The sequence below is a fragment of the Aulonocara stuartgranti genome (assembly GCF_965226115.1).
Source record: "Aulonocara stuartgranti genome assembly, chromosome: 15".
Classification (NCBI taxonomy): Eukaryota; Metazoa; Chordata; class Actinopteri; order Cichliformes; family Cichlidae; genus Aulonocara; species Aulonocara stuartgranti.
The window spans coordinates 488094-515879 of NC_138951.1; the positions used below are offsets into that span (position 1 = coordinate 488094).

Sequence of the window (27786 nt, forward strand, 5' to 3'; positions counted from 1 at the left end):
GTTGTTACAGCAAAGACATGCAGAAGAGCATCTCTGAACATGCAACACATGTTGAACCTTGGAGCTGATGGGCTACAGCAGCAGAAGACCCCACCGAGTGCCACTCCTGTCAGGAACAGGAAACTGAGGTCCACACCGCTTCTCCGATATCGGACAACACAAGATTGTCCAATTGATGAAACTCTACTGCGACCTTCAGATGGTATTTTCAGAAAATGATGTAAACAACATGAAAGGATGGAAGCATTCAGCTTTGTATCAACGGCTCAGGATGGTGTGGGGATGTTTTCACTTTGGACCCCTCAGTACCAGTTGAGCATCAACTGCCACCTGGTATTGCTGCGGACCATCCCTCTATGACCACAGTGTACCCATCTGCATTTCTTACAGTTTAAGTCCAAAGCAGCATTTCTTTATCATCTAAAAAACAAACTGAGGTGTACTGCTTTAATCTTTTTCTTATATTCAAACATCCCAGAGTTTACATGCGTGGTTGGCCAACTTCGCACTCACAGAAAGAGTCTCACTGGTCCACCTCACTTCAGATCGACGCTGGCTGTTATGTGTCCTACAATGTAAAATCAGTTTGACATCCTTGAAGCAGATTCCTGTTTTGCGCCGCTCTGCGTTGTTCCTGTTCTTTTCTATTCTGTATTCCACATTTCATATAATCTTGATTATTGAGCCTGTGCTCCAACCAAAGCTGTTTAATTGGCTGCTCTTCTAATCCGTCTCCTTGGGTCTGATTACTGGCACCAACTTAATTAGGGGGTTTTCCACTTCATTTAAAGACTAAGTGGCCTTTACCTTTTCTTTAATAGAGTAACAAGTAGGGGCCCCTGTATGGTCACACTGCAACTGAATTCGTGTGAGGTGTACAGAAACGTGTCGCAGCGGTAATGCGGTTAGATGTGCAGCCGGCTGGTGGCTGCCCGGTTGGCCGGTGAGGTGGCACGGGTCGCCTGGTGCAGCTGCTGCGGGGTTAGGGAGAGCAGCCGCTGTGGCCACATTAAAAACTGCATCACTGTTTTTTGTGACAACTGTAGATCAGCGAGCCATCAGCTCCCCCTCTCCCTCGTTTCAGGGATTTGTAGTCCTTAGCGTAGGGAACGCCGCCGCGTGTTGGAGGCCTTTGCGGGAGTGAAACTACAGTTCCCTCAGAGCTGCTCGGAGGTGTTAGTTGTCAATATGGCTGTTGTCAGACAGACAAAGCAGAGAGGCAAATAATTCGCCTCTGATTAGAAATCCTTGGAAAAGGGTCGGACAGGGCACTGTTCCCAGCTGCTTCATTGCTCGGCTGCAGTAAACGACACCGCGCCGCTTTGCTTCCGTTACAAAGTTAAATGGTTAAGTGGACGATTTGAACCCGAGGTAAGTCCTGTTACTCGGCTCTCTCGACACAGAAAGTGATGTTATTAATATCAAACGCTCGCTAGCCAGCGACGGCGGCTAACGTCAGCTAGTATCGGCGTTGGCACGGCTAGCGTTGTATGCTAATCATCGCACGAGCCCACGGCGACCCGCGTAGCCCACCTCAGGTGGCTAATCGCCCTCCGCGATGCCAGGGGGCTGTTGTCAGTGTGGATTCAGCCTCGGGGGGCAGTGAAGAAAACGAGAGCAATCCTCGAGTGTTACGGAGGGCTCGCCGTGCTGGGTAATTTTGACGTTTAGTCAGGGCGGTTTGTCCGTGTGCCGCACGGAGCGCTCGCTAACGTTAGCTTTCGGGCAAAGGGCGTGAAAGCTGGCATCAGCAGCGCTTCGCCTGCAGCGGTGAAAGGCGCGACGGATCTGTGCTCTCACTGCGGGCCAGCAAAACAAAAACACATGGAGGGGGAAGAGATGCCGCCAACTGCGGGGCGAAGCGCTTTAAGACTGGAAGCGTTTAGAAAGCTGCGCTGTCAGACAATCTTAGAGTTTGTGTTTAACGACACCGTGGCTGTGTTTTTATTTTGTTGTAGTTTTGCTGTTGGCATGACAAACACTCTCCGAGTTCGTGAACTTAGCTGCGCTGTTATCAGGGGACATCCAAGCCCGATAGGAATGCAGACAGCTCCATCTTTAGCTGCTTTAGTTACGTGCAGGGTGAACTTGCCTTCTGGGTGAATGGGTAACTTACCCACTTGATCACAGTGGGCATGAATTCAAATGTTCTTGTTTGTTTGCAGCACACATTTTTCTTTCACTTGCATGTTTAAGCTCACTAATCCAAATCCAGCGGTCTTCTGTTGTGTGCAGCCCGTCTTTCTGGGGTGTGACAGATTTTGACTCTGCTTGGTAATGATTTACAGCATTAGCAGCTCACCTTCTAAACACCAAGGACTAGTTAATGTTCACCTGTCAGCGCTGCAGAAATAATGTGCTCAGACCCAAAATGACCCTTTACTGCACGTGTCTGAAGGCCTGGTAATGGTTTATGTGCCAGTGTCCCCCCATTATTTATGATAACTTCAAATGCACTCAGAAGTCATTTATGTTTCCTCCCCCCTCCGCTCTGTCCTCCGCACAGTTTGGAGAAAGACAGATGTAGAAAAATGCCAGTGACCCCTTTTAAACCGTTTATCATATCGGCACAGGTCGGGCTGGCACAGAAGATGGAAAATCTGCCGCAGTCTGATTCCAGTTGCATTGATTTTGAGCACAGCAAATTGCTCGTGAAAAACATACAGCGTGGGTGGTGCGCAGAGCCGAGGATGTATTGTGGCTCTTAAAGAACGACAGACAGAATGTTAAGATAGCATCAGCTGTCAAGGTGACTCTGGCACTCTGTGCGTGTTGCCTGCTGCTTCCCAAAAATAGCTGATTTTTATGCCCTGCCCCTCCCCTCGCCTTTTTTTCTTTCACACTTCTGTCTCTCGCTCTTGTCTTCCTTTTCTTCTCCGCTGCCTCTTTATATTTTCTTCCTGCAGTTTTTTATTCCCCTCCCTTCCCACCCGTTTTATGCCTACTTTATCCCTCTAACTCTCCTCCGCTACCTTTATCCTCCTTCCCCATCTGTGACTGCGTTCCTTTTCACTCTTTGCTACTTAATCCTCTCATTTCCTCTGTCATCCACCATCCCCTCCACTGCCTGACTTGCTCCTCCTTTCCTTTCCTTCTCCACTTACTTTTCTAAGGATTCCTTCCTACTTTCCTCAACTTGCCCCGTCTGCATTTCCTGTTTCCTTTCCTCGGCTTGTGTTCCTCTTGTGTTTCTCAGCTTGTCTGTATTGTGTCTCATCTCAGCAGCAGCAGCAGGATGTCTGAGTTCAGCGAGGAGCCGCGCTTCACTATTGAGCAGATAGATCTTCTGCAGCGGCTGCGTCGCACCGGCATGACCAAGCAGGAGATCCTGCATGCGCTCGACACTCTGGACCGGCTGGACCGGGAGCACGGCGACAAGTTTGGCCGCCGCACCTCTTCCTCCTCCTCCTCCTCGTCCTCCTACGGCGTAGGCGGGGCCAACAGCTGCACCAACAACTCTGCCTCTAATACTACTACTACCACGTCATTCAACAATAACAACACTGCCTCGGCAACCACCACCTCTTCAGCGTCATGCAATGGCGGCGGCATCAACAGTGGCGGTGAGGGTGGAGCCGCCGATCACGCCGCCGCTGCTGCCTCTTCAACGACCTCCAAAATCTCCACAGCCACGCAGACGCAGTTCAACAGCGCCGGGGGGCTCTCGCTGTCTCCCAGCAACAGCTACGACACGTCCCCGCCTCCAGGGCCGCCGCCGCCCTCTGCCATCCTGCCGTCCCCGGTCTCGCTGGTGGCCCTGACACAGAACGGCCGCGACAGTCTAGCTGCCACCCCCAACGGAAAACTGTCTCCGCCACGATATCCGGTGAACAGCGCTGCAGCGACGCGAGCGTTCGGGTTTGAATCTACAGAGGAAGATCTGGATATCGATGATAAGGTGGAGGAGCTGATGAGGTGAGAATGACCAGAGAAACTTTGTCGAGTCTGTTTGTAGAACTGGGAAGAATAATGCACTGCACAAAAACGTCACCAGAGGGCAGTATGTAGTAGTACCAGGCTGCTGAGCTCAGTAAGCTGTGAAAGATGGTGACGGGGAATAATACTGCGGGGTGTAAATGGTTCTTATATAGCGCTCGTCCGAGCACTCAAAGCGCTTTATACAGCTAATTCATTCACCTGTTCACCCAATCACACGCTTAAGTATCTAACATTCATACACATTCACACTCCGATGGACGCATCGGAGAGCAACATGGGGTTAGTATCTTGCCCAAGGATATTTGGCATGCAGCAGCCTGGGATCGAACCACCGACCTTCTTAGTGGCTGATCCGCTCTGCCACCTGAGCTACAGCCACCCCACACTTACTGCTAGTGAGTCACTGCTAGGATGGTGAAACTTCAAGCGGCTAGTCTGAAATAATCATCGACACGCCTCAGTCTAGTGTGGCGCTGTCCACAGTCACAGTACTTTCACAGAAAACACACGGACGACACTGAAACTGTTTCTACAACTCGATGCCTGTTTTCCTGTTGTTTTGTTCTTAAAGGTTGCAGCCGTCACTAGGTTGGGGGATTGCTTTTTATCACCAGTAAAGCTGGTAAGGTGAGGGCTAATTAGCAGGAACTTCAGTTGAAGCTTCATTGTGTGCAGCTGCTGCTAGAACTATACATGAAGCTGTAGATATCTCATGTTCATTTGTGTTCATGACCTGGGGGCTCTAAATGTAATATCCATGCTGTTGCATTTAGCTTCATGTTGCATAAAATGTCTTTGGGAAGCCTGTCTGTAGGTGATGTTACTGAACAGTGATGAAATGATTCTTGCTTCACAGCAAGAAGGCACTAGCAAAAAGTTACGGGCAGATTTAGATAAAAACCTTTGGAGGTGATTGTGATTTGGATCCAAATTTGTGTGAGAGGAACAAGATTGGACACTGAAGAAAGTATTGCAAACGTATCTGGATGCAAGTGCCCAGCTCGATGCACGTGGAGGGAATTTTCTGGCTTGGCTGATCGATACACCTCGAAGTCTGAAACAGCAGCAAGTGCAAGGTTGGTTCATCTTCTCAGGGAGTCATTTGTGATCTTCATTCTGAGGTTTATCCCACTTTGTCACTTGACTTTTACCAGTGGGACGTTGGGATGTGCGCACCGATGAGCTCATTAGTGAGCTCGTAGTGTTACTGATTGACCAAAGCTTTAGGAATCTATTTAGCTTGTTTATTTGTACAAAGCTCATTTGAGTGAACACACAGCAATTCAGCAGTGGGTTTAAAGCTGCCTGGGTCCTTCCTGTGGAGAGTCTGCATGTGTGGCTGCTCTGGTTTCCTCCTGCAGCCCAGAGTTAATTGGTAATTCTAAAATTGGCCGTAGGTGTGGACTTGAGATGGAGAGAGTGTGTAAGTGTATAGATTGGAGCCCTGTGCGAGTGTGGCTTGTTTGAATGGTCAGGACGACAACAAAAGCACTGTGGAGACGACTGTCCATAAAGCTTGAGGGCTTTTCCCCTTTAACTTTCTTTACCTCTTATATCATATTGTGATGATGATGCCCACTTGAGGGGAAATCAGGGGCTCTACAGTATGGATGTAACATGCAGCTAACAAAAAGTTGAATTTCACTCTCAAAAGCTTATTTTAGCAACATGTGGTAGCAAGGTGCTGTCGATTCCTGAGACACCCAAACATAACAGTTACTCTGAGGTGTCAGAGTTGTCCACACTCCACTATAACACGTGTTATACACAATTTAAAAAAACCTTGGTTTCTCTTAGAAGGATGTTTTCTGCTGATAGATGGAGGTAACTTCCCACAGTGGGGAGCTGTGCCTCGTTTGGCCCACAGGTATGGGAGGGTTGTCTGTAATGGCACAAATAAGAGGGTAAAACAGGGTTAAGGGCACGGTTTCACAGTAATGGGCTCATCCAGTGACGTGTGTAAGGAGTTTCATTCATATAGACAAACGCGTCATTTTCTCCAGTTTGTGTTGTAGACTTTTGCAGTCACAGCGTCCTCAATCTGACTGTGCGGCTGCACCCGTTCCTGCGTGGTGGCCTTTCTGCCAGCGGCACTTTAAGGCGGCATTAGAGCAGGGCGATATGACCGAAAATATTTATCACGATATACATTCGAAAATTTGTGATAACGATAAAACTGACGATATAATTGACACGAGGCAAAATACTTTACAACTCCTCAACTTTATTAGTGCAAAAGACCCAACAATGTATTTTCACTTAAACAAGCAGCTGTTTTTTGCATTAAAGTTATATAAAATGTAACAGTGCAAATTCCTCGCTGACAGTTTAACCAAAAGGCATTTCCAGTGGAAACTGGCCGACATGTCCTCAGCATAACCATGTATAACATCCACAAAACTTAAAAAGAGGTCATACACACACAATACGGTAACATTATGTTGAAGCACAGCACGTATCGCTCCGCCTACGATAGCCGTAATGCTCCGACAATCCATCAAGCGGTGCGGCTTCGTAGCTTAGCAAAGTCGTACTGAAACATTTGACAGATTTTCGAGCACCGTGCACATAAAATCGTTTCCCGAAACACAACCAGAGTTCATACATAAGGCACACGGGATTATAAGGGGCTCTGTCGACTTTCAGAAAAATCAAAGGATGATTTTAAGTGCGCCGTATTTTCCAAACAATACGGTAATAACGACGGCCCGCTAGCATGCGCTACCAAAAATAGTGCTTTGTTGTGTATCTGACGGACGAAAGCTAAACCAGTTCCACACCAGTGAAGCTGCAGCATTTTTACAAACCAGTTCAGGTTCATCTGTTTCATTCAACGATCTGCTTTCGCTCTTCTCGTTCTGCGTCGCCGCCATGTGCGTATGTAAACCTAGGCGCTGCGCATGCGCGTTTTACCCATATTTCATTTTCTTATCGTTGCCCAACATTACATTACCGTGAACGGTATGATATAGCCCCGCCCTAGGCGGCATTCATCTAAAGCCACGAGTTTGTCTGGGATGATGGCCAGGTGCTAAACGGCCGTAAGCGTGGACTCCTAAAGCTCTTTGGCAGCCTCGTGCCAGTAAGCAGTCTGAGAGTTGAGTTTGTGGTCTTGGCAGTCATTTTCACACATCTCCACACCTGATTGTGCACACTAGTGTGTTTCCTAGTTTGTCTTCAGCTCTATTTTTGTATTGAGCTCTATATTTGTCAGTGACCAAGTCAGTTCATCGTCTGTTTATCTTCTTTACTAAAGTAATAACTGACCTGGAGGGGTTGAAGATGGCGTTCTTTTTTTTTAAGGTCGTATGTGTGTGAAAGCGTCTCTTTTACACTGTGTCGACTGTTTGCACGTCGCTGCTCGCTTCACTGAAAAGATGAAATGACAGGGAGAAACAGGTTGCTTTGAGCGGATCTCACAGTGAAGGAAAGTAGAAGTATATGGAGACGAGGCATTCACTGCCAGGACTGGTGCTTCCTGTGTCCTTGCATCGTTCCCTCCTCGGTGTGCGCTCCTCACCGCGGTCGACACATAAACAGACTTTTATTCTGCGCTGATGTTAGCCGGGAAATAAATCAAATGATTTTTTAATTGATAAGGATAGAAGGCCAGTGAGGTGCAGAGCCTTTTCTCCTTTAAGGTTAAAAATAAAAACCCAGGCTGTAGGTTACATATATTCAAACACAAACCCTTTAGAGCCCACCATAGACCCAAGTCTGCCAGAGCTTATCTTTATATTTTTACATGCTGTAGTGCAGGGCTCGCAAAATCGCTAGCCCGACGTCCTGAGGCTAGCGATTTTTCCAGTCGGGCTACCAAAATCTATCTCTGCCCTGCCCGTCGGGCTATCGTAGGAAGGAAAAATATATGTCAATGCTTTTGCATTCTTTCGGAAATGTAGCTGGGTAATTATGTCATTGGCATCGGTGAGCCACTGTCAATATGTGACATATTGAAGTCGCGTTTGAATTTGCGCTTGTTTTTTTGCTTTCACTTTGCAATCGCGCGAACTGTGTATAGAGAGCGACAGCACTGATTGGTGAGTGATGATAATTTGTGCACCAATTCCTCTGACATCGTCTTATCAATCGTCAGCTTACTATGCAAACATGACAAGTGAAATCTCCCGCAGCTTAAACATAGCCATAAAAACTGCGGCCTGGGACAGGCTGAATGCATATAACTCCTCATATTTCAAATGCAAAAGAAATATTGTGCTAGCTTATGTGGTTGCAATTCTACCGGCATTTAAAAATAGTTGTGCAAAACGGAGCGTGCACGCTTCGATAGGCCTTGAAGGGTTAAAGCTATCTGGATGTGTCTATGCACTGGAAACTCTGCACACACAAAAAGCCTTGTACACGTGGGTTTCCATGTGCTTCTTGCTTTCTAGGAAAAGGATTCATGTTGAAAGATTTCAAATATCCGTTACCAGAATTAAAAATGTTCTTAAAAAAAAATCTCTTGTTACACAAATTTACCTTCACTTGGAGATTTTAGAAAAATGGAGGTGGAGAGGGCAGAGGCAGCAGTTCATGTGTCTCATCTACTACATCTACTCTTATTTTACAGTTTGTTCATACAAAATGTTTTCATGGTGAAGTCTGAAGTATTTGCGAGCAGCATTATCTAGAAATGTTTTTGAGCCAAATGTCTGATATGATTTCAGGAACCTGGAATTTCAAAAGTGAAGCTAAAGTTTGACACAATCGTCTGAAAAATGGACGGCACAGACAGGAGCTCCTCGTTCTCTCGCATTTGATGCAAAACCGTTTCTGTTTGCATCCGTAACACTAATGATTCTTCATGCTGCACGATCTGTCTCGTGCACCGGAGCTGTTGTATCTGATCTCACTGAGTCAAAGGTGGTTTAGTCTGAAGGCTGAGCGTTTTGCTTACACAGATTACGTTTTCATACCACGTTCAGTATGAGCATGCACCACTGTAACAGCACAGCTACAGACCAGTAGTCCTTGGACGAATCCTGGACGTTATACGCTTGTCTCACAGAGATGCAGCATATAGACCGTTACACATGTACTAAGAAGCGTGTTGGACGGGGCTGTGACGTGTGGATGGGCCCAGGCACCGTGGGCCCTTCTATTTCTGGGGCTTTTCACGTGACGTCACCCTGTTGACAAAGTCTGTCGCTCACAGACTGACAGACACACCTGCCGACGTACTCCAGATCTGTTCGGGGACCCATTTTGTGATCATCTCACACACACAGTGAAAGCAGCAGCAGCAGCGTCATCACGACTGCTGCATGTGCCCTACATTATCTGGCAGTGCTGTTCGTTCCAGCACAGAGGAAGTGGAAATGTTTTAGCTGCATCACATACACCAAAGTTGTTGTCCTCCTCGTTAATCCCCAGCATTTCAAAGGCTGCCCTGGGAAACAGGAGCCAGTCATATTTGGACTTTTTACTTTTTCTGAGCCAAGCCATCTCTGCATCTTTCCCCAGCTTGAATATGAGAGTGCTGCGCTTGTCTTCATGTAGCCTAGCCTGCCGGGGTTAACGCAGACCGTGAAACTTTGCAGTTTAGTCCCATCTAAATGACCTCCCTGACTCGGGCATTTGCTCTGCTGTCGTGAAACTTGCCTTTCCAGCTCCCGTCACTTTGACATCTGACTTGAGGAAATGTTTTGCTGTAGCAGCGCGCCCGTCTGCAGTTCAGCTGCGACACAAATGCAGATCTGTTGCCAGATTCTTACTATGAAGATGGGGACTAAAGAGATCCGGTTTTAATACCGGATAAAGAGACGGCAGCGTTCTGGTCTCTCCTTAGGAGCAGAGCACGTGATGGATGAGAGTTTTGGCTCGTCCCCTGCGTCGCCCACAAAGACGTGCATCCTGTGAGGCTTCAGAGCAACCCGAGCCGGCACAGAGGCACTTTTGTCGGGACGATGCACATCGTCAGAAAAGGGAACCGCTCGAGTTCAAGCTGATCTCCTGTAAGAGGGAAGAGAGAACAAGCTTTGTGTTGTGCACCTCTGGAAACATTACATGAAACTGCATTTAGTAACATTCAGCTTGGTTAGGTTTTGAGAGCAGAGGCTCAGAAGTTTTTCAGGCCCATTGACAGGTAAAGTGTTCATAATCTATTAAAGTGTGCGTGTTAGCGCCTCGTCTCTTCCTCCTCTAAGCACTTCACACATGCGCTGTCTCCTCCTACTGCTGTGCTGTCCCGCTGCCTTCAGCTGCCCTGTGTGAACTGTACGAGTAAGAATAGGCTCCGTCGTCAGCGACCGGCCCGCTGCTCACTCGCGCTGCCTCTGCATTAGATTACGCGTCCTTTTTAGAACGACCGAGAAGTTAAGTAGCGTTCAAAAGCCCTCGTCTGCTGCAGGGCTCTCCAGCTTCTCGCTCGGCAGGGCTGCGGGGGCGTGACACGAGGTCTCAGCCTGTCCGCGGTCCACGGTGCCCTTTCCCTTTTTTCTCACTTTCAAAGTGCACACTTGCTTCTCTGCAGGAGTTTGGCCTTTGAGTTGGCACCCAAAACATCCCCCCCTCTCCTCCCCAGTCTCGTAGCTTGTACAGCAGCTCGTGCTACATTGATTCACTGGTGTCGATACAAGCAGCGTTTTTTTCTTCAGGCTCTAATTTTAGCCCGCGCCGTGAGAGGCTGGCGTGGATGATATTGATGCTGGATGTCAAAGAGTCGTGACGCATTTTCATTTCACAAATATGCCAAACAGAGTGCTTAGGACTTTGATGCGATTTCCATTTTGACTGTGTGAGCCTGGGATAGCGGCTGGTTCAAAGGCTGCTGTGATTGTGGGGTGGGGGGTGGGGGGCGGGGGGCAGGGAGGGCGCCTGCTGGAAACGCTGTCGTGTAAAAAACCTGAATGCACTCTCAGATTCAGACACGTGTTCAGTCTGTGCTAGACGGGAATGAAGCTGAGACAGAGTGTGCGTGCGTGCGTGCGTGCATGTGTGCGCGCGTGTGCATGTGCACGCGTGTGCATGCGCGCGTGTGCGTGCGTGTGTGTGTGTGTGTGTGTGTGTGTGTGTGGGTGTGGGAGGGGAATGGGCTTGATGCCAGAAAGCAGGGTGGGTACACTGTGACTGCACATCCTGCGTTCCTGCGAGTCTCTGCATGCTTTATATATATTTATTTTCCTGCTGCTGTGAAGTCAGATAGCGGACACATGCCCTTTTAAATGCATTTTGAAAATATAGATTACTGGATTGCGGCTCGGCTCTCAGAGCCGCTGCCTTCATGTTCGTCTGAAATGCAATGCTGATTACGTGGGAGCTATAAAAGAGGGGGAAGCCACGGTACATGCTGTCGACGTGCAGGCCAGAGCAAAGAGGAGCTGCGGTTTCGTAGGTTGGCCGTGAATAGGTGCAATAAAGAAACTCATCGAATCATCATGAACGTGTTATTGTGCAGAAAACCAGACGAATGGCTTTTTCCAAATGAGAATGAATTGGTGACAAAAGCATTAAACATGTATGCATTTGCCCTTTTAAGCTGGGTAATTATGCAGCAGGTTGCCTGTGTAATGGCACAACAATGAAAGCTGTAATTCACTTCATATATTTTTTACAGCTGTCTAGCAGCCAGACGTTGCCCCAGCTTCCCAAATGTGTAATAATGAAGCTGTTTTCTTTGCATTTCTGCCACCTGTGTCGAGCTGCAGGTTATGAAGATCTCTGTGTGCTCTGTGTTTGCAGGAGGGACAGCAGTCTGGTGAAAGAGGAGATCAAAGCCTTCCTGGGGAACAGGAGGATCTCTCAGGCAGTGGTGGCACAAGTTACCGGTTAGTAGCTGACACGCTCAGCCACGTCACTCGCATCAGCCGTTTCCTGTTGCCATGCCACGTTCGCTCCTCCTCACTTTTGACATTGGCGTTTGAGGAACTTTGTGTTATTGTGAAAAGCTTGTGTCCTGACCCCGAAGACATCGTAGACTTGGGCTGCCCCCTAAACACTGACAAAGCGCCTGATTTCACGCATCTGTCAGTGGACCTTTTTTGTGTGTCTGCATCATCTCACACATAACAACACAAGATCATTTTTACACGTCGAGCTGTTTCTCACAGATTGGCGGGGTGTTCTTGAATTCATTATGAAGCGAGTCTGTTCGTCGGTTTCTTCTTTGAAAGTTGATACGCTTCCTCTCATCCTCCACATGAACTGAACGTCTTGTTCAGCAGTCGTTGTCCTGAGTTCAGTGCATGAACCAGATTTGCACCTGCTGCAGGATCTCAGTGGTGACCCTGCAGTGCTGCTGCTGCTGTGCAGTGGAGCTGGAGTCTGAGCGCAGCATCAGAAGCTTGTGGATCCTGAGCCTGCACACAGCTGTTTAGCTGCAGCTGGAAGGAGAGCGAGGGCCTTTTCACACCCATGGTTTGGTTTCTCCTTACACAGGAAAATGTTTGTGAACTCATCAACACGTGAGAATATTTAGTCCTCTTATTGGCCAGATGTGCCTGAGAAACAAAGTGAATATAGGAGGAAGGTGTTCTGGGTTGGTGGAGAACATGGAGAATTTTATATTAATTTCATGGCTGCGAGCCAGAACTTTGCACGCCCACCCTTTGGCATCCCAAAATGCAAAGGATACAAGACTACGGGAAGGAACTTAAATTTCCACCTCAGATCGAGGTCGCATCACGTTCACACTACAAATAAAAAGTTCATTCTGCGGTTCCGGTCGTGGTTCCTACCACACGACCGGAACCGCAGCTGGATCGTGGGTTTGCCAAAACACTCGGCCGACACTGAAGCGCAGCACAGGAGTGTGTAAACTGACCGGGGCAGTGTTTGCATGCCCACGGACCAAATTACTAAAGGCCCAGTGTCACAGGCCTAGTTTGAGATCAGTTTGCATTGAAGACACGCGGGTGCCTGTGTTCACTAACTAAAAGCTGAGCAGTAGTAAAACTTGCAAACGGGAAACAGAACTTTTGCACCACATGTTTCACAACACGTGGTGCAAAAGGCGCCACACAAAGGGTTTTAAAATCACGTTTGTCCCCAAAAACAGCATGACGCTTCATATTGAGCAGAGGCAGCTGAAGGCCAGTCGGTGCTCTGACATGAGGCGAGCTGAGGCTGTACGGGCGAAGCTTGGGCCAGTTGTTCTCAGGTCAGGTTTAAGGTGGAGTGCAAAGAAAGGCTGCTTTGTTACCAACAAGTCACCTGTATAATTCTGAACTCTGTATTACAGTTGACCCGTAGAAGAACACCCCTGTGCTGTTGCACACATTGTGGGTTTGTTGTTTTTGTTTTTCTGCAGGTATTAAAGTCACACAAAGGAATGTAACTAACATTACTCAATAACCAAACAGGTGCTGCAAAATAAGGCCAGAAACCGTGGCATTTAAAAAGTCGTACAGCTCAAACTCAGACCCAGCTTCCAGCAGCGTTTGACTGATAAGTGATGGAGGAAGACAGAAAGTCTGAACTTATGTGAGAGGAAACGCCGTGTGCTCCTTTTCCTATTCTGCTCTGTGTCTGTTGAACTCTTCCAGTGCTTGTCTACACTTTGTGCTCTGTGCAAAAACCACTGTGATGTAATTTGATGTGTGGCTGCTTTCCAGGCATCAGTCAGAGCAGGATCTCCCATTGGCTGCTGCAGCACGGCTCCGACCTGAGCGAGCAGAAGAAGAGGGCTTTCTACCGCTGGTACACGCTGGAGAAAACCACACCAGGTACATCTGGCTTGATTAACTGGCACAATATGTTTTGGCGCTTTGCCCTCATTCGACAGTTGGCAGTTGAGAGTACGTGATCGTGGGGGAAGGCGTGACCCTGCAGTTTGTGTGTGTCGCTCAGTGGAAGCAAATCGGAGACGATCTCCCCTCCGTATAAGATCTGCTAGTCACATGCTTTGAATCTTTTGCGCCAACCGAATCTCGAAAACGTCCGTCTTAGCGATGCACACGTACACGAATAGCACATTTGACTGCGGCTGTTGCTTAGCAGCACACTGTCTTGTTAATTTGTCATTTCTGCAGCAGTTATGAAGGATCAAAGCAAACGGAAAGGCTGTTTCACCTCCACCGAGGTAAGAAACGAGGAGAGCAGAGTAGAGTCAGCACAAACACAGCCTAAGTTGATGAGAGTCGGGGAGGAGCAGCCGACTAGGAAATGAATAAATAATTGTTTTGTCCTGAGCATCCTTCACTCAGAAGGCAGCAGAGCGGCAAAGCAGAATGAAGATGGAAGAAGAAACCTCGCAGTGAGCTCCGCACCAGTGTGGATGCCCCGTCGTCGCCTTCCACGTGACATCGCTGCATTGTTACAAGCCGTTCGGTCATTGCACTGGAGATCGGTTCACCGCCACCACTCTAGTCTGAGGTCTCCATTTGGCTTTGATTGGTGGGACAAGGTGGGAGGGGCCAAAGTTTTCTGTTGCTGATGAAGCCATAGTGTCAATCTTGGTGAGAAGTCTCGAGGTGCACCTTTCCTGTTTAAAACTTAAAGACCATTGAACAAGAACAAATCTCTTTACTGAAAACAGGGGTCTCAAACTCGCGGCCTGGGGGCCACTTGTGGCCCACATCACCCCTACTTGCTCACTGTGTACACTTCTGTCTGCGTATACGAACACGGTGGGAGCAGAAGTGCTGCTACGTGGGTTACTTTGGTCGTTCGATGAAAGGCTTCACTTAGTTCAAATCTGCGCTCACGTTTGTTTGTTTTACAATATTTGAAGTTTAAAAACACAAACACTGCTTTCTGTTTGTTTTGCAGTAGAACAGCAGAGCTGTCCTCAGCTTGTTTACGTTTGACAACCTCGTTTAAAGTGTTGAAAAAACAGTTTCGTGTTTGGCCTCGTGGCTTTAAGCAGAGCTACAAATTAGCCTGGGTTCCCACAGTTGTTGCCAGTGCTAATGGGAACAAAAGGTATGTGTATTTATGTGGACAAATGTCTCCCAGCATATGTCCCAGTTAATTGTTTTCTTCAAAGCTTGTTTCATGAGTCGGTCCCAACAGCAAAGACGTAAAGATAGCAGCAGAGTTTGCCTCTCTGAGCTCAGCATGGAGGCAAAGAAAACTCGCTGCCTCCACTGTTAAATGTTGCTGTGATAATAAAGTAGTGAACATCTTCTGGTATTTGCAGAAATGTTAAATGTTAACAAAAACAGTTTGAAAACTCGGAGGTGCTCTAAGAAAAGTGGAAGAAGAGCTCCAACAAGAAGGGACTACAGGAAGTGACCCGGTGATCAACTAGGAAAGTAAGAATCTGCATCCAACTCGAGTAACTTGTAGCTGTGTAGCATCAGATTCAAGGTAGGACTGCAGTACGAGAGGCATGAAGGTTTCCTGTGTCGTCCTAACTGATGACTCTGTCACTTCTTCCATATTACAGTGTTTTGATCACTATATTATGGAATCTACTCACTTAGAGCTCAGCGGCAGTTAAAGATGTGACTTTATTGTGTTAGATAAAGAAATGTTGGAACCAATGACGTTTGTTTTAGAGAAATGTGGCTGTCAGCAGAACGACAACGGTAGAAATCTAGAAATCACTACTACACCAAAAATGTTTCCAAATTATGTAAAGATTTAGGATTTACCTCGTAGCTCTTGACCTTCAGTGAGGTCATCTTAAATTATCCAGGTGTTTGACTGTCACGATGTCTTGGATTGGAAGCCTGTTGTAACGGCGACTAACTGTCCCAAACTGAAGAGAAAAAAACTATTTGTTGTTATCAAGTAACTTTGGGTTTGCTGCTGTGTGCACGGTCATCCTGACTCCACACTGTAAAGGGTTAACAGGCGAAACGAGAGGCCGGCGCGTCCTTCAGATCCGGCGTGTGTTTTCTGTACCGCCCTATAGCCAGGCAGCAGACGTCCCACGCCCTGTTCTCTGCAGCATGTTCCTCGGTGGAGCCCCGCCAACACCATCAGCTCTGGAAACTGCTCCAAGCTATTTATGGCCAGACTGAGCCCGACCGAGCCCAGCACCCCCCCACGCACGCACCTGCGTCGCTGCTGCAGAGAAAACTGACTCCTCGTTCACGGCTTTCTGATAAACCGGCACCGGCCAGGTGATCCGGTTCGGCCTTGTTAAATGTCCGAGCTTTCAGTGTAACGTGGCGAGGTTTACAAGAGAGCTCGCTCGGTTTCTTTTCTGCTGCGATCGTTACCTGAGCTGACGCGAGTTTGGTGTCAGCATAACTCGTGAGATTACCAAAAGACGATGTCGCTTGGTTTTTCACGAAGGACTCGGGGCTCTGGCTGCCAGAGCGACCACGGTCCTCGCGCCATCACATCTCTGCGCTGCTGCTCTGTCCTTCTGTCACTTGTGCTTCCAAACCACAGCGACACCTGCAGACTTGTTGACTCTGAGTAATCCTCCTGCTGCAGGTGCCACTCTGAACATGCGACCAGCTCCGTTACCTCTGGAGGAAATGGAGTGGAGGCAAACCCCGCCCCCCCTCACCACCGCCCCCGGCACCTTCCGCCTGCGTCGGGGAAGCCGCTTCACTTGGAGAAAAGAGTGCCTGGCTGTGATGGAGAGGTGAGGTCCAGAGGAAGTGTGCAGAGATGATAGATGGTAGGAGCGCTTCATAACGTCGCTCTTATTTCCTCCCGGAGTCAAACGGTGCAGCCAGCAAAGCCTCGCACGCACTCAGCTGCACCACGTGCACGACAAACAGCAGCCGCTCCAGTTTGTTGACATCGTCCTTGTGAAATTAATTTAATCACTGTGGCTCTTGTGCTATTTATAGCTACTTCAACGACAACCAGTATCCAGATGAGGCCAAAAGGGAGGAGATAGCAAACGCCTGCAATGCTGTTATCCAGAAACCAGGTAAACCAGCAGGTGCACGAAGCTGCACACGTGTTGTTAACTGTAATGAGTGATGGCTTTGTTTGCTGGCTACAGAACTGCGTCTGCGTGGTGCAGATATTGAAGCAGCTGTGAAACGCATCGTGTGAAATCTGTGCTCAGATTGACACAAACAGTCACTTGGACTTGAGGACGGCGTGACGTTATGAATGTGCTCGTTTTGAGCCGTAATTCATAATTATGACAACATTTGACACAAATGTCTTAAAGCATAAAATGACAACATCAAGACAAGTCGTATCCAAACGTGGCCACACTCGGAGTATTCTTCTTCTTCCTCATCCCAAATAAAAGGTTTCAAATATGGTGATGCTGTGTTTGTATGTTTCCTCCAGGGAAGAAGCTGTCTGATCTGGAGAGGGTCACTTCTCTGAAAGTTTACAACTGGTTTGCCAATCGTCGCAAAGAGATCAAGAGACGTGCCAACATTGGTAATGTAGCTCTGTTTAAATTACAAACTGTTAATGAAATGTGTGTTACTGTGTCCCTGCCATGACCTCTGCAGGGGGCTGGCAGTGAGGAGGACGGCTGTAGCTCGGAGGACTTTCAAACTGCTCCAGCCAAACTCGGGTTCTTTAGATATGCCGGCAGTAGAAACATTTTTTTATCAGTGCGTTTATTTATTCTTTCAGATGTTTGAGCTTTTTCACATTTTGTCAGAAGCATTTTAATCAGTGATGCGAGATTTTAGTAGTATGGTTTCTTTAGTGAAGCTTTGGATGAGCCTCCTGCTCATTGGGGTTTCCGCTCTAATCCGGTCTGGACTTTGGTCACTGCAGCTTGACTTTATTTCCTCACTCTTCTGTCATTGGCTAGGTTCGCTGACGTCCCGGGGGTCGCCGTGTGACCCAGCGTGGGTCGAGCTTTGGCTGTCGGACTGATGATGGGCAGCAGCAGTTGCTTCTTTCCTGATTGGCATTGTGTCGCCTGAATGCTCCAGACTTGCAAACTAACAACACTTGTGCTTTTATAGATGTGCTCACACTGCTGTTGATCAGCACCTGGCTGCTGCTTACCGTCCTCGTTACGATGGAGGCAGTAAGGCTGCACTCGCACGCTGCTTCTGCTTTGGGGCTTAGTGTGCAGTTCTGTGGTTGATTTCCATTATGACCTTATATGTAAAACCTTGGAATTAGAAGACGGCGTGTTTCCTTCTTAGCGTGACGGCAGCTGTTCAACAGTGTAACGGTGAATTCGATCTGTCACATATTTGTCAGCCACTTGTAATCTGTTAAAACTTTGTGTCTGGGCCTTCGCTTGCTGTTGCAACTATAATAAATACAGGTTAAAGAGGTAGGGATGTTGGTTGCATTAAAGTATACGTAGAAATACAGTTTATAAGTAAGGTGTAATGTCCATGGGTGTTGGCAGTGCAGTTATCCTCCAATCAGGGTGGAGGTAGGGCATGTCTGACAGCCTGTGGGTAAAAAGTCTGTTCGTCCTCGTCTTGATCTTAAGACTCTTCGTCTTAAGTTGTCTCAGCCAAATATTTGCAGTATTACTTCACTGCTTTCAGCTGTTTACTTCATCCTTACAGCAGCCTTTTACTGACTACTTTCAGACAGGTTCTTTTACTTTGGAGCATCGTTTCTTTCAGATGTATCGGGGCTTCTGTACAACCTCTCGTTGTGTCGCTGGCTTACAGTCACTGCTCTCATGTTTTGTAGTATTGTCAGTGATGCATCATAAGTCTAACGAGCCATCCTCTTTCTCCAAGAAGCCACAATCCTGGAGAGCCACGGGATAGACGTCCAGAGTCCAGGGGGACACTCCAACAGCGACGACATCGACGGGAACGACTTCTCGGAGCAGGTAGTGCAGGATGAACATGTGATCGTACTGAGAAAAGACGGAGCAGCTTTCTGTCTTCCAGCTTTGTTTTCATAATTGATCAACAACAAGCACGAAGCTGCGAGCTTCTCTTGTTAGTGAGCTGTGATCTTTTCTTTTACATGCTGCTCATTTCAGCTTTGTTGACTGTTCTGTCTAATTGGTCTCTGTCTCGTTAGTGTTAATAAGCCCAACACGCAGCTTGCAGTGCACTCTGAATATACAAAGCACTTCAAGTTCTGTGCATGATTGAAACTTGAAAGGCGTCAGTGAGCAAATGTTTGTGCCCTCGTTTTGTCCTGTTACCAATGGAAACATGTCTGCTTTACCTGAACACACCAGCTTACTTATGATTGCTCAACATGCAAATCTCAAGCAACAAGGTTACATTTCAAAATATACGCTGCGGCTCCAGCGTTTTAGAACAGCCCGATTTGTCCAGTAATTTATTGCAGTTGAAGTCATTCGGTCCAGTGAACAGCTTGAACTGGTACAAAGGTAAGTGGTGAAACACCACAGGTTTAAAACAAATGATCCCAAAACTGAAACACAATGTCCGTTTCAGAACGATACAAAAAGACCTTTTTCAGGGAACAACATGGGTTAACTGTTTGAAGCTGCAGTAAAGGAGGTTGATACGGCCTTGAAAGCTGCTGCTCCAACTTTCCTGGATCACTTCAGCCCCTCTGCCTGTAGTGTTGGAGCACACTGTGGTACCAGACCCTGGACAGCATCAGCTGAGCAGTATTGTACTGCAGAAAGTGTTGGCACAGAAATGGTGAGAAAAAGGGAATTAACCGTGGAAGAGACACAGACCGCCACAGAAAAGTAGGAACGTCACAGTGTGAGCGAGTCCAGTTTCCTTCAGCATCAAAGTCACTCAGAAACAAAGTGTGACAGGAAGATGTCTGCAGAGCCAAAGACACGCCTGAGTCAGAGGACAGCAGCCGGTGTGATGGGCGGCTCACTGCATCCTTGAGCAGAACCGTTTTTATCATTTAAGGAATGTTTCTAAACTCGGACTAATGGTGTCCAAAGCTGAACTTGAGATGATTATCCATGCTTTTATTTCTTGACGTTTAGACTCTGTAATGGTCTTTTTACTTGTTTTAATCAGCTTTAAATCATCTTCAGACTGTGCAGAAATATGCAGCACGACTTTTAACAGGCACCAAGCGAAGATCTCATATCACTCCAGTTTTGGCCTCCCTTCACTGGTTGACTGTAAGTTTTAGGTTTTAGTTTTAACCTTTAGGGTCCTACATGGTCAGGCTCCCCAGTACATATCTGCCCTGCTGAAACGCCATTCTGCTTCCTGAGCTCTGAGGTCATCAGATCAGAGACTGTTGGTGGCCCCACGCACTCGATTTAAAACTCGTGGTGATCGGCCTTTCAGCCAGTGCAGCACTCCCACTGGTTTTATTATTTATGTTTTTGATTCTGTTAAAAAGCAGCTGAAGACATTTTTATATCGGCAAGCTTCTAATTAATTGGTTGTATTTTACTGTTTCACATTGTTATTTGTCGTATTTCCATTCTTTTCATCTTCTTTGTTGTAAAGCACTTTGTGATTTTTATCTGCGAGAAGCGCTATATAAATACATTTTACTTACTCACAGCACAGCAGCTTCAGGCACAGAGTCATCGTGGTCATAGTAAGTCTCAGTTTCAGCTGTGAGGAGAGGACGGGCTGCAGCAAGAAAGCCATCAGCAGGACGTCAGAATAAGACAGAGGCTTGGTTCCACAGTGAGTGCCATCACCCGGCTGTTTGCTGATCCAGGGTCGGTGACTCGCACAGAGTGAGAGGCACCCTGAGCAAAACAGCTACCGCAGCATCCTGCAGCACCCTCTGGTGTGGACCCAGTCTGTCAGGAGTTCATCCTACAGCAGGATAATGACCCAAACATCAGTCCAAGAACTACCTCAGGAAAACAGAACAAGATGGTGAGCTTGAAAACATGGAGTGTGCAGCACAGTCTCCAGACTGAAACCCCACCGAGCTGGTTTGAACTGGACAGAAGAGCGAAAGCAACGCAGCCTACAGGGTCCACATTCACGGGAACTTCTGCTACAGATATGGGAGAAGATTTGATTTCTGTTGTAGCCAGAATGCGACGGCTGTTCAGCTGTTATATCTGCCAAAGGAGACACTTTGGTCTATAAACTGATTCCATGATTTCTTTAACTCCAATCGTTTCTGTCAGAGTGCAATGAGACATTCAACTGCAGGATTTTCACAATAAAAGGCTGGAAAAGTCGGAGTTCTAAAACGTTTGACCGGTAGTGTGAATGTGTTTCTCCTGTGAGTAGGGATGGGTATCGATAAGATTTTCACGATTCCGATTCCATTTTCGATTCTGTTTAACGATTCGATTCTTTATCGATTCTTTTTACAAAGGAGGACACTGAGGTCGATTAGCTCAGAACTTTGTTTTATATCTTCTCTTTGAACAAGAGAGACATTTAGGAGTAACATGGCCTTACAAACCCAACAGTGAGATCTTAAGAGATCCAGCCTACGGCTCTTCAATGGGGTGTCACAGGGTCCCCAGGAAAAACATTGTTATTGCTACAGAAGAATATTTATTATTATTTTACATTTACAAAGTATAACATAAATTATTCTGTAGCAATTACACAACAGTAATGTCCCTGCCTACAATTACACACATTCACTTACTGAAAATCATCTGCTGTGGCAAACGGCTGCAAGCCTTTGACCACAAACTGAGTCTCTGCTCGGTGACGTTCGTCTATCCTGCCTGAAAGGAGACGCTACCGGCAGACTGCAGCGAGAACTGCCAGCATCTGAGCCAGACTCTGTCTCATCATGGTCACTAAATGCACAGTAATGGCAGGTTTGTAATAAGGCAGATCGCGCTAACATAATATGCACTGTTGTTGATTATTTACCTGCTGCATTAACGGGAGAGGACGTGCAAACGTTACCGCTGCTGCTGGTTGAGATTCACGAGTCGAGCGGAATTAAAAACACGACATTCATTTAAGGTCATCGCGTGTTTGTGAGCAAATGCTTTTGCATATTCGTAGTGTTTCCTCCCTTAAATGAAGTATCTACTTTGCAAGTATTGCAAGTTGCCCTGTTGTCATCCGTTCTCGTAAAGTATAACCAAAGTTTTGAGCGTTTGAGCCGCCGTGTTTCCTGCCAGGTAAATGACGCTCCGCAACGTGGCGACGTCATTCGGGGCGACTGGAATCGATAAGGGAATCGTTTGCAAAAATGGCAAACGATCCCAAGGAATTGAAACAGTGGGAACCGGTTCTCAACAAGAACCGGGTTTCGATACCCATCCCTACCTGTGAAGCACCGCTTGCTGTAACAGTGAAAGAGAAGAAGTCATTGTGCAGATTTTACAGTGCTTCTCGCTCTTCAGATGACCTGCTAGCTAACGCAGTAACTCTTTGTTGGAATACCTCCAGGCCTGTGACCTCCCCTATTTTGACAAAAGACCTCTCAGCCGACCTTTTGGCCTTTATCGCCTGGAGCCCACCTCGCCCACACAGGTATCCCACACACAGCAACACGCTGAGACGCTGATGTTTGTTACCATAGATTAGTGGATTGGATTTGGATTGAGTGAATCATCAGCCTTTGTCACGAGTTTCCCTTTTGTGTACCTTTGTGTGTGCGTGTGCAGCACAGCTGTAAATGAGGCCAAAGCAGAGCCACATTTGCATCAGACTGAGGTTAAAGAGGTCCCTCCATGTCCACAGTGCTCTCTCACATTTCTGATGAATATAGTAATCAGATTTCATGTCACTGAAAAGTTGATGACTTGCTCGATGTCACTGATTTTCAGGCTCTTGTCACGCCAGCGTGTTCTTAACATCCAAACGAAGCTTTTGCAGTAGACGTGGTTCATCGTCTGACTGCAGCTGCGCTGTTTTACACTCTTCAAACGTCCGTGTATCAGCCCTGCATTAACCTGACGTGAAAACATGAACATTTATTGTTGAAGCTTTGAAATATTCATTTTTTACAGTTAAACCTTTAATGATCAACAGCAGCGGTCTAAATCACAGACCCCTCTGAAATCACAGTGACTGGTTTGACCGAGAAACACAAACTACATTTCACAAACTACAATCGATTAGTATTGATTGATTATTGTATTGAGCCGAATTGTTTTCACGTAATACACACAGCAGAATCCTTGAATGAAGCTGACGGTGATATTAATGTGGGGATCTTCTCTGGATCAGCACGTTGCTGAGTGACAGAAGGATGAGGTGTTGTAGACGATCCCTGCGTGTGATCAACCACATTAAACAAACCGTGAATTTGAATCCAGCTCTCAGCGTAGTTCACTGCACTGGCTTCGTGTCCATTTACACGGGCATCTGCCTTCAGAGAGTGAAGGATCGTGGGTCCCAGCACAGACATGATTGCATGAAGTCCTTCCAAACAAAAGCAAACATTTAGCCCGACAGGGGCGACGCTGTGCATCAGTAGCTGAGTGGTTGAACAGTGGGCTTGGACGAGTTCACCACAAAGGGGAAAGGTTAAAACAGCAGCATGAGAAGCACAGACAGCAGCTGCAGCGTTGCCCTGTTTCACTTTGCTCATGCACAAACTCTTCGTCTTGGATCCTCAGCAGGGGCCGAGCTGAAGAGGCAACAACAGCCCTAACACGAAAGAGGAGCCCACAGAGCAGGTGTGGTCTAACAGTGCACAGCTGCAGCTGCACGTGATGATGACGTGCAAAGGGTAGCACAGGACCTGGGTGGTCCCTGGTATGGGTGGGGGTGTGGCTGACAAAGCTAAAGTGTCACAGTTACCAGGAAATGAAGGGTTTCTGTCCACTAAAATGAAAGCTGGGGCTTAGTGAGCTGTGGATCAGTGCTGTAGTGTGCTGAGGGGGGGACACGTGGGGTCAAATGCATGCAGTTTCTGTCATAGTTCAGTTTTGTGCACACTAACTCAAATTGGCAAAGCTGTGAGTGCAGTGTGTTGCTGTTAGCGTGACCGTGTGGAGACTCTAGACTCTCTGTAGTCAGTGTCAGGCTGCAGACATGAACGTTACCTCCTAACTGGGGATGGGCACCTCAAGCAAAAACACCAGGCTTTCCTCAGAGAGCCACTACTGTCACCTTGTGGTAGAAGTATCCCATTACATGCTTTACTTACTTGCATACTTTTTTTTTTTTGTCTTTTTAAATGATTTCCTTTAACATGTCAAAAGCACGTGTTCTTTCCTTACCTCTGATGTAGAGACATTCTGTTTCCTGTCATGACCTTTGTCCTTGATGTTCCTCCCAATGCTCCTCCCTCTCCCAGGACGACAGCGCAGCGCACAGCGAGCACCAGGACCCCATCTCTCTGGCTGTGGAGATGGCTGCCGTCAACCACACCATCCTGGCCCTGTCCAGAACCGGAGGGGGGCCCAACGACATCAAGACGGAGTCCCTGGAGGACGAATGAACTGCACAGGACCTGGGATGGAGGAAGGGGACGAGAGAAGGGAGTGTAATAGATGGAGTTGGGGGACTGAAAAGAGACCAAAGTAATGCTACTTAGTAAAGCTTCATCATCTGCTCCTCAGCCAGCCCCTTACCAACTCTCCCTTCTCTCCTGGCCTCCCCCTTCCTCTTCCCTCCTCAGAGTAATCCTTGTCAACAGTAATTACCCCCAACCCCGCTCCACCTTACTCCATATATTGACACAGCTGGCAGAAATGGGTGACTGTAGGCCCTGTGATCTCTGTGGAAATGAGCCACAGAAGAAAAGGCGGCTCCCGCAAACCCCTCTAAACGGCGGCTCTTGTCCGGGAGTGTGAACTCTCTCTTCCCCTCAGTACAGGATACCTCTTCTTTCCTTACCTCGTCCTTGCTCCCCTTCTACTTCCCTCTCCAGCCTGGTCGTCTGAGCCGATCCTCAGTCTATCTCACCTCAACGTCAACCTCAGAAAAGTAATGTGTACTGTATATATATTATATACATGTTTTATACATATATATGTATATACATATATATGTATATGGTTCTTATGGTTCTCAGTCTCACTCACCTCATGGTGTGCTACCTATCTACCTACTTACCTGACCCTCAGATTCACCTTATCATTGTGCAATTCATCAGAAGAGCAACCTCTGGCCTAACATCTCGGGAAAAACGGAAGTCAGTCAGCAAAAATGATATCAGAGCTGCGCTGACACTCTTCTCCTCTGTCCATTCCTCAGTAGAATAAATGGCTTTCGGTTTCCTTGCAGTAGAGCTGCTAGGTTGGATAGAAACGTATCTGAACTTTCTGTAGTAGCCTTACGTTCACGCAGACAGACGTTGTTTTTTGCAAGCAGGTTTTCATACAACAGGGATGGGGACTGTGAATCACTGCACTACGAAACATGTTCAGCACACACTGACGATGGCAAACGGTATCAAGGTTTCTATCCAACAGCAGCAGCAGTGATTCGAGGTTCCTTACTTGCTCTTCCTCTGGTTCTAGGCCAAACAGCAACTGGACGTAGTCATTTCTGCTCCCTGTGACACTATTGTTAAGTACTAAAGACTATGAGGATCAAGCTGCGGTCAATGTGATAATCGAGCAAACTTTGTAAGCTATCTAATAAGACGAGTTATGCTTTGTTTGAAACATCATCCATGCCAAAGGAAAAGAGAGACGCTAAGCTAATACTGATCTGAAAACAGTGTTAAAGTCCATCCAAAGTTATTTATACCAACTCCTTTGGCCTACGCAGGTTTATTTCTTGACTCAGTATAGGCATGACACTACAGCAGGTCTGTGTCAGTAAAGGTAAGTTTTAGCAACCAGGCATACAATGATAAAATACCCTGAAGCTTTTTACTACTTCTGTGACGCTGCCTCGTTATAATAGTAATGTGCTTTTTCTAATATCAGAGAGGTCAAATTAGATCAAGTCCACAGTGAAAATGGTTACAAATATCAGAAACATGTTCGAGGCTTCTTTCATCTCTGTAGCCTCAGACAAAAACTTGCCATTTCAAAGGGAATCAGAGTCACCGACTACTAAAGAGGTGATTTTTCCTTTTTTTGCCCTGATGGAAGGATCTCCAAAACCATCTCTTACTGAATATCACTATGTTGTGAGGTGGGTTGTTCTTATTCAGTGCTGGGGGACTCGACTGTTTATTTTCTGTATTATTTTGTTTGAAGCAGTTATTTCTATATGCCAGATATGTCCTAGCACAAAGTGGAGCTAGAAGCTAGGTTTGCTCAGCTTAGCCACAGGACAGAAGCATCAAGGCCAGCTTTGTCTAACGGGAACAAACCAAATGTCTAAAGTTTATTCTTGAACATGTGACTTGCGGCTTTTCTCTGTGGCTACTTGTGGATCCTTTAACTCCGGCTCGAATTAACTGAAAACTAGCGTTAGCATTGACTGTTAGCTTAAAACACAATAATTTTTCTATTTATTTTTTTTTTTACGTTTTTTCGTGATTTATGTGTTTTAATCAGTAAAAAAAAAAACGTCAACCAAGTGCACATTTTTTCCCTTTTGTAAAAAGCCTGACTTTCTGCTCAGCTAAGTTAAGCTAGCTTCTAGCATTAGCTCCGTACAGTCGTGACAACAATTTTTTAATTACATTCCCCACGAAGTCAGAGTCCCTGCATTAGCGATGGTTTTGGAGAAAGAAAAGAATATTCTACGAAGCGGGATTAAACTAAACAGTCTGCCAGAAATTTAATGCCGGTCCTCAAGTTTGTGATAGTTTGATTTGGCTGTTGGTGATCATGCACCAAATAAGCTCACAGGTTTAATACTGCGGTTAATGTCTGGTTCCTGCTTGTACACCAACTTCCAGTCCTCAGCTGTAGTCTAGTAAAGCTTGATTTAATTGTACTGCTTCAGTAAGTTCAAAGCTGCAATACAGTGGCTCTCAACTGGGACCTGTGTTTGAAAAAGAAAGAGCTCTCAGCTAAAAACAGTATGTATTTATGCTCATTTTTATGGTATTGTACAAAAACAAATGTTTTGAAATGAATCATGCTTTTTTTTTCTAATTATTTTTCTCTTTTTTTAAATTCTCATTATTTGACTGTTTTGCTCATCCCTTATTTGACTGAACAGCAGTCTTCCCGTTTGTATTGGACATAGTAAGCTACTTTATGAAAAATAAACCATGATGCACCTTAATGAAAATTAGTATTAACTAAAATTAGTATTTAACTAAGTATTGATGTTAACTAAACTTTACATGTAACCTTTAACAAAAAGTCCAATTTCCAATATATGATGGGGAAAGAAGAGAAATTCAAGTAGAGCTGCTTCATTCTAAACTAAAGCCCCAGTATGTGCCAGTCTCTTTGGTAAATAGCACCACACCAAACTCCCTGGTAAAATCTCCAGTTTCTGATTTGAACCAGCGCACGTGTAAACCGTGCACCCGTTTTTGACTCGGACAGATTGAAGCATTCATTGAACTGAGAGCGTGTCTCTTTAAACTACTTGAAATGATCACTTTTTTTTTTCCTTCTAAAGAGTTTGGGGGGGAGTTTGGCGTGATGTTCCCCTACAAAACATGCTGCGTATTAGAACTGGTGAAATTAGCATGCATTCAGAGATTATTCCCACTATGAGACACTTTTAAATGAACTGCCTTTGACTTTGAGAGATGCCGTGGCCCAGTTAGCAAGTACAAGTTTTAATCCGCTAGTATTTTTGCATGAACATTGAAGCTTGACAGAAAAGTTCATGGGGTGGATGAAAGAACCCTCAGGTGCTCACAAAGTAGATTGTGCTATTTTTCTTTTTTTTTCCAGAAGAAAACTGGAACCCACCTCGAGCGTGACACGGGCACTTCCCCACTCGCTGTCATGCATACTCAGTGGAAGTGCTTGCTTTGAAGGGGCGTCCTCTCTTGTGGTTGTCAGGGTCAACATGCCTACGTGTCCTTGTGTGTCCCCTAGTGCAACACCATCCACTTCATCCCAGTATAGCTCAGAAAAAGAGGACTGAATGCTGTTGTATCAATCTCAAATCTAGTTATGTTCAAAATTACTGTATTGCCCATTTCAGAATTTAGTGCCTTTTTTGGACAGTAGACTGTTCTGTAATTAAGATGTAGTATATATACATTTTTTGTACAGTTTCTTTGTTCATTTTTTTAACTTGTGTTTATTTTAGTATGATATATATATATATATACATAAATATAAATATAATGTACAAGAGAATAAAGCTATATCAATGAGAA

At 46.4% G+C, this 27786-nt stretch overlaps 1 protein-coding gene across 8 annotated transcripts; it reads left to right on the forward strand.

Annotated features, from left to right (window-relative positions):
• The first annotated feature begins 867 nt into the window (after nucleotides 1-867).
• hmbox1b (homeobox containing 1 b) lies at nucleotides 868-27786 on the forward strand. Of its 8 annotated transcripts, XR_014271140.1 has the most exons (11): nucleotides 1474-1654; nucleotides 3223-3915; nucleotides 11623-11708; nucleotides 13494-13604; nucleotides 16270-16423; nucleotides 16635-16717; nucleotides 17092-17187; nucleotides 18474-18568; nucleotides 22029-22112; nucleotides 23887-25679; nucleotides 27353-27786. XR_014271140.1 is itself a non-coding variant. In XM_082504555.1 (10 exons), exons 2-10 carry the CDS (start codon nucleotides 3236-3238, stop codon nucleotides 24028-24030), a joined length of 1533 nt encoding a protein of 510 aa, XP_082360681.1. In that variant the 5' UTR covers nucleotides 868-1371; nucleotides 3226-3235; the 3' UTR covers nucleotides 24031-27786. The 8 variants fall into 8 exon arrangements, 7 of the variants coding, with proteins under 7 accessions (XP_082360681.1, XP_082360680.1, XP_082360679.1 ...); XM_082504555.1 differs by lacking the exon at nucleotides 1474-1654 and adding an exon at nucleotides 868-1371 and having other exon boundaries at nucleotides 3226-3915; nucleotides 23887-27786; XM_082504554.1 differs by lacking the exon at nucleotides 1474-1654 and adding an exon at nucleotides 870-1371 and having other exon boundaries at nucleotides 23887-27786.